General features: G+C 63.0%; 1 protein-coding gene across 1 annotated transcript; it reads left to right on the top strand.

The window, feature by feature from the left end:
* The first annotated feature begins 263 nt into the window (after positions 1 to 263).
* Positions 264 to 4,697, top strand: CBX4 (chromobox 4). The gene is made up of 5 exons (XM_061377453.1): positions 264 to 479; positions 563 to 606; positions 1,334 to 1,399; positions 1,967 to 2,033; positions 2,476 to 4,697. Exons 1-5 carry the CDS (start codon positions 411 to 413, stop codon positions 3,808 to 3,810), a joined length of 1,581 nt encoding a protein of 526 aa, XP_061233437.1. The 5' UTR covers positions 264 to 410; the 3' UTR covers positions 3,811 to 4,697.
* The last annotated feature ends 1,690 nt before the right edge of the window (positions 4,698 to 6,387 follow it).

Below are 6,387 nucleotides of genomic sequence, written 5' to 3'. Positions count from 1 at the left end.
TCATCCCCCGTCACCGGACCCCGTGGGGAGGCCCCCGCCGCTCCCCCCCCCCTCCCGGTGTTGCGGGTTTCGCACCTGCCCCGGGGCTCCACCGCCCCCCCGCGGGGGCCGTGCTGAGTCACGCGTGGGGCGGGGGCCGGGCTGCCCGCACCCCCCCGCCGCCCGCCCCCTCCCCGCCTCGCTCCCCGGCAGGTCTGCGCCAATCCCCCGGCCCCGCCGTTGACGGGCAGCCGGGCCCGGGAGGCGCCGCCTCCCTGACGTCTCGCTCCGGGATTTGCACGGGTTGCGGTGCCGCGGCTCAGTGTCTGTCGGGTCGGCGGCGGGAGCTGCCGGGAGCCGGAGCCCAGCTCGGCTGCAGCGGCGGCCGCGGACGCCCGGCCCGGCCCGGCGCGGCCCCTCCCGGGTGCAGCATGGAGCTGCCGGCGGTGGGGGAGCACGTCTTTGCGGTGGAGAGCATCGAGAAGAAGCGGATCCGAAAGGTGAGGGGTGGAGGGTGGCGGGGGGCGGCCGGGCGGGCGGCGGGTCCAGCTGACGCCGTGTCTTTGCCTCCCGCGCTCCGCAGGGCAGAGTCGAGTACCTGGTGAAATGGAGGGGATGGTCGCCCAAGTGAGTACTGAGCGGGCAGCGGGGCCGGGGCCGGGGCGGCCCGGCGGCGGGGCTGCGCCGCGCTCCGTTGCCCAGGAAGGGCCCCGGCCCGGGCGGCGGGCGGACGGGCAGCGAGACGCGGCCGCGGGGCCCGGTGGTGGCGGCGGCGGGAGCCGAGCGAGGCGGGCAGGCGGCGGCTGATGTGCACCAGAAAATGGCTCCTTCCCCCTTTCCCTCCTCGGGAGCCGGGCTCCATATTGCAGAACCGAGCGGGGGGGGGCGAGCGGGGGGGAAGGGGGAATAACCGCAAAAATAACCCGCAGCCCGGGCGGGCGGGCGGCCCCGGGAGCCCGCCGAGGAGGAGGCACCGGCGGCGGAGCGAGCGCGGCCGCTGCGGGGGCTTCGGGAGCTGCGTGACAGGGCGGGCGGGGGGCGCGGGGGGGCTCGGCCCGGTCCCTCCCCCGCTCCGTGGCCGCTTTCCTGGGCTCGGGAAAGGGGATTTGGAAAATTTCATCATGACATGCCTCGAATTCCTCCGGAATAATAACTGCGCTAAATAAACAGTTCCGTCCCCATGCCGCCCCCCCTCCCCGCCCATCCCCCCCCCACCAGCGGGACCCGCGCCCATCACCCGCTCCCAGGCGGGCCCGGTGCTGCGGGCGGGCTGCCGGGCACCCCCTTGCCCGGGACCCCGGCCCCTCCCGGCGGGGCCCCGCTGCTGACGGCCGCTCTCCTCCCCTCTCGCAAGATACAACACGTGGGAGCCCGAGGAGAACATCCTGGACCCGCGGCTGCTCATCGCCTTCCAGAACAGGTGAGCGGCGGGCGGGGGGCGGCGGCTGCGTCACGGGCACCGGACGGGACGGGCCCGGGCTTGGGCACGGGGGCGCGGCCCCGGCGGGGCGGGCGCCTGGGGACGCGGGTGACGCCTCCAGTTCAAGGTCCTTCCGCGCCGCGCTCCCCCCGCGCCGCGCTTCGCGCTCCCGCCGCCCGGGGACTCGGTGCGGGCGCGGGGAGGAGGCGGCGCTGCCGCCGCTGCGCTTGGACGGGCTGGGCTGGGCTGGGCTGGGCTCTTGCTGCTGCTGCTGCTGCTGCTGGGGTTTTTCGCTTTCCGTGCATTTATTTCCTGTCGTGTTTTGGCGCAAGCTGTAAACTTCAGCCCCGCGCCGCAGCGGCGGGAGGCGGGACAGCGCCTTCATCAGGCGCCGGCTCCCTCCGCGGGTCACCCGTGTCCCCGTGCCGCCGCCTCCTGCGGGACCTCCGGCCTCCCCGCCGCAGCCCGGCTGCACCCGTGCGGGGTCGTTGGGGTGGCACGCGTGGGGTGCCCCCGGGGGTCCGTGTGCCGCCGGTCGGACCTCACCGTGACTCCGTGTTCCCGCAGGGAGCGGCAGGAGCAGCTGATGGGATACCGCAAGCGGGGGCCGAAGCCGAAGCCGCTGGTCGTGCAGGTAAATGCGTGGGAAGCCCAGCCCCACAGCACGGCGCCGTCCCGTCCCCTGGGAGCCGGTTGCAGTGGGTTTCATCATGCTCAGGAGCCGGGCGGGTGCCCCGGGGACCCCCAGGCCCCAGCGCTGAGCTCATCCGGCAGCCCCAGCCCCGCTGCAGCCGGGTGGCATTAGCAGGCTGCTCGGCAGCGGCGTCCCGCTCGGCCCCTGTTCCCAGACAGCTGATTGAAGGGTGCTTTTCTTCTTTTCATTGCTTCATTAATCTGGAGCAATGCACAGCCTCTAAGTTGGAGTGGGTTGGGGCCGCCTGCGCTCTGTGATGCAGCGTCCCGTAACCAGAGCTGCTGGATGGGGGGTTCACCGGAGCCTTTGGCACCTGCCGCAGCACTGGCACTGCGTTCTCTGGGCCCAGCTGACCACAGCCCCTTGCTTTGTGTCGTTGCAGCTTCCCTCCTTCGCCCGCCGCTCCAACATCCTCACCGGGCTGCAGGACCCTGCCGTGGACAACAGGCCAAAACTGGATCTTGGCTCCTCCGGCAAAAGCCAGCAGCATCAGTATGAACTCAACAGCAAGAAGCACCACCAGTACCAACCCAACGGCAAGGAGAGCAGCATGAAGCACCAGTCCCACAGCAAAGGGAAGTATTACTACCAGTTGAACAGCAAGAAGCACCACCACTACCAGCCGGACCCCAAGATGTACGAGCCCCATTACCAGCCCAGCACCAAGGAGCCGCAGAACCAGACCTGCTTGGACAGTAACAAGAGCCCCCTGGTCTCTCACCCAGACAAGTGGGCTCATGGGCCAGCCAAAAACCTGCTGGGCCCGGTCAAGAGCCTTGCTTCAGAGAGCAAGAACGGAGCTGAGAAGAACCTGTCCAGTGGTACTGGGCCTCCCCCCCGGGACAGGGTGACCAGCAACGGCCTGGGAGGCAAGATGAAGATCGTCAAGAACAAGAACAAGAATGGGCGCATCGTGATCGTCATGAGCAAGTACATGGAGAACGGCATGCAGGCAGTGAAGATCAAGTCCGGGGAGCCTCCCCGGAAGCGGGCTGCGGAGGAGAGGACTCCTAAGAAGGGTGGGGAGGAGAAGCTGGAGGCTTGGAGGAAGCCAGGGGAGGAGAGGGTGGTGGGCAGCAACGCCCTGAGCAAAGCAGAGGACGAGGGCCCGCAGCCTGCTGCGGAGCTCGAGGAGAGTCCCCAAAAGACTCCCGTGGCCAAGGAGCTGCCCCTTCCTCCAGCAGAGCAGCCCCTGCAGCTCACCACCAAGCCGGACCTCGTGCCCTGGTCCCTGAATCCTGTCTGTGAGCACAGCCCTTCCTCTATGGGACTGAACCTCTCCAGCCCCGGCTCGCGGAAGCGCTGCCTCTCGGAGCCGCATGCGGAGCGGGAGCCAGGCAAGAAGCGCCTGACCTCGCGGAGCATCAGTGCCCCAACCTGCCTCAGCCCCCCGGCCCCCGAGCGGCCGGAGCTGCCCGCGCAGCCGGAGGTCATCCTGCTGGATTCGGACCTGGATGAGCCCATAGACTTGCGCTGCGTGAAACCGCGGGCGGAGGGTGAGCCGGCCTTGGCGCAGGTGAAGCCGGAGGTGCCACCAGCACCGGCCGAGAAACCGGCCACGGAGCCTTCGCAGCCCCGGGAGGCCACGGAGGAGGAGGAGGAGGAGGAGGAGGCTGAGTCCCTGCAGGAGTTCAAGCCTTTCTTTGGGAATATAATTATCACAGACGTGACCGCAAACTGCCTGACCGTGACCTTCAAGGAGTACGTGACGGTGTGAGGTGGGACGGTGGCTGCTCCCTGTGGGAGCTGCCTGCACGCCCCGGGGGCCACCAGCCCCCCAGCCTCCCCCTAAGGTACTGGTGCCCCTTCCCCGGAGCCCGCGTGCCCCCTGCCCGCGCCGCGGAGGCCAAGCCTGCGGTCCCCGCTGAGGGGATGCCGGGACAGGGTCTGGCACCGCAGCCGTCCCCGCCACGCGGGGTGTCCTCGCCGCTGCTCCCGCCCCGCCATAGGGGCCCGCGAGGATGGGGCCCACCAGTTACTCAGAGTTATAGTATTATATTTTAACAGTGCTAACTTGTCGAGTGATTCTTGCTCCCGTTTGTACGTGGTGTTCTTGAAATGTATTGTTTGAGCTGAAAGCTGGTCGCTCTTGGGCCACGCTAATATATTTATTTGTAGGTATTTATATAATGAAATATAAAGCCTAGATTTATGGAGTCCCTAGATCACCTTATAAACTATATCAAATGAATATTTTCTGTTCTCCTTTTTAACCATTCAGCATTTGTTAGTCTCGTCCCCTCCTTCCCACCCGCAGGACCATCCCTGGTATATATTTTTTGATACTGTACACATGTGGTGTTTCTATGTGCAAAAAAAAAAAATGGTTATCTAAAGCTAAACGAGCTATTATAGAAATTGCTGCTATTAGAAATGTCTAAACTATAAGCTTCCAATTATTAATTGCTTGAATGTAAATATTAAATGGAGATGTTGAAAGTGCATTTGATGTTCTGCAGCTAGTGTAGATCGGATTGCAGAGCCCGGTGGCTGGGAGGTGGAGTGCGAGCTGCCAGCAGCGCTTCCTGGTCCAAGGGCTGTGTCACAGGGGAAGAAATGTATCATGCAGTCACTGCAAAGGACTATAAACCTTTACAAAACCCACTGGGATTCGGAGTGCGTTTGTTACCGCATACGGAAGGTGTCCCTGTGCGGGCAGGAGGTGGCTGGGGAGCCCTGGAGCAGGTACCTGCAGGTTCCAACCAGCTCCGAGGTTCCTCATGTTCCGTATAGCTCCGAGGTCTCCCCAGGAGAGCAGGCAAGGACATGCATCGTAGCACATGGAGGTATCCCATGTTCTCTTGGCAGCAAGGCCAGGAGCAGGGCTGGCAAAAGCACAATGGGCTGCATGAGGTCTGTGATGGGAAACCTGGAACGCTGCAGAGAAGGTGGATCGCCCAATGGATGGGTGGTTGCTCACTGTCAGCCTGACACTGTTATCCCCAGTGCGTATGGGTAGATGAGAAGTGGAACTTCTCTGGGAAAGGAAGATGGTCCAAATTCCACCAAAAAAAAGCCTGTGGATGTCTCAGAACTGGATTAATAATTGCTGGAGTCCACTGGGAATCCAGCACAGGGCTGATTAATTCTTTACAACATGGCTCACGTGAAGGTGGCAACCTAGCAGCATGCCCACAGAGCCCGTCTGTGTGTGCGTGAGATGCAGGGCACGGTCCCCACCGCCCTGTGGATCCCCAGTTTGCATTCCCAAGCGGAGTCGAGTGCTCCCAAGCTTGTGTCTGCCCAACTGCCTCTGCTGCTGGCTCTTCTCATGTTGGGCTTTTGCTTGAAGTGGATTTCTCTTTGGCAAAGATCTTAATTGAATTACTGTAATTGATGGCATGTTGATGTCTATGGACAAGAGCCTCGAGCTTGTAACAATCAGAATTGGTTGGTTTGGGCAAGATGGACCCTGCTGTTACACCAGAGCTGAAGATGTGGGTGAGTTGCAGTATCTAAATCCGTGTGGTTGTGGCCGGTACTGGTTTTGGTCTGGTAGAGCTCAGGTCTGTTGCTTGGTGACTGGAAAGATGGCTCCAGGTATTTGGTTAAACCTGTGTGTGTTGGCAAGGTTGGCAGTGACAGCTTGGCTCGGCTCATGGTTCAGTTGATGCCCCAAACTCAATGGGAACTTGTGCAGTACATTTTGTGCCTGTGATTTTCCCCTGCCTGCATGGAGACCCCAAAACCTGATTGTGTGTGCACAGAGAGCAAGTGGGAACACGTGAACTCTGATTCGAGTCGACATTTCGCCTGCTGGCTGTGCTGAATCTTAAGAGGGTTTTAATCAACTCTGTGTGTCACAGCGGCTGTGTGAGCGCTGGGCAGAGGCAGTGGCAGTGGCTGAGGATGCCGGAGGGTGGGTGCTGGGGCAGGAACCTGGTGGTGCCCAGTGGTGGTTTGGGGGAAGCATTCTCCCGCTGTCCCAGGCATGGCTGGCAGGGCAGAGGATCAGAAGTGATGCATTTCCCTGGATTAATGAAGCTACTGGTTATCTGAAAACCAAAACTGGCATGGCAGAGAGACGCATGCTCAGAATGCGAAATGTGATGTGTGAAAGGGGAAGTGCTGCTCCACAGACAGCGCGGGAGCCGGGCACGGCCACGGCCAAGGGGGAACTTCTCCTTGGGCTGCCAAAGGTGGATGAATCCATGGGGGTTTCTCACGAGCAGCAGGATGTGCCTCTGAACAGAGGGCTTGCAGGTGCCTGGCCAGAGGCTGAGCATCGCTGCTGTGAGCTGGTTTCACAGCTTCCTCCTCGGGTCTGTAGGTGTGTGTGACTCCCGTGTGCCAT

Source organism: Neopsephotus bourkii, unplaced genomic scaffold (genome assembly GCF_033783945.1).
Source record: "Neopsephotus bourkii isolate Nb327-2 ecotype Australia unplaced genomic scaffold, CSIRO-AGI_Nbou_v1 NB_1749, whole genome shotgun sequence".
NCBI lineage: Eukaryota > Metazoa > Chordata > Aves > Psittaciformes > Psittacidae > Neopsephotus > Neopsephotus bourkii.
This window is presented reverse-complemented; position numbering and strand designations above follow the sequence as displayed.

Excerpts from the sequence above, each read along its gene's own strand:
- CBX4 (XM_061377453.1), top strand. The coding sequence starts at position 411 with ATGGAGCTGCCGGCGGTGGGGGAGCACGTCTTTGCGGTGGAGAGCATC. Across the intron at positions 607-1,333 it reads TGGAGGGGATGGTCGCCCAA|ATACAACACGTGGGAGCCCG; the intron begins GTGAGTACTGAG and ends CCCTCTCGCAAG. Across the intron at positions 1,400-1,966 it reads CTCATCGCCTTCCAGAACAG|GGAGCGGCAGGAGCAGCTGA; the intron begins GTGAGCGGCGGG and ends GTGTTCCCGCAG.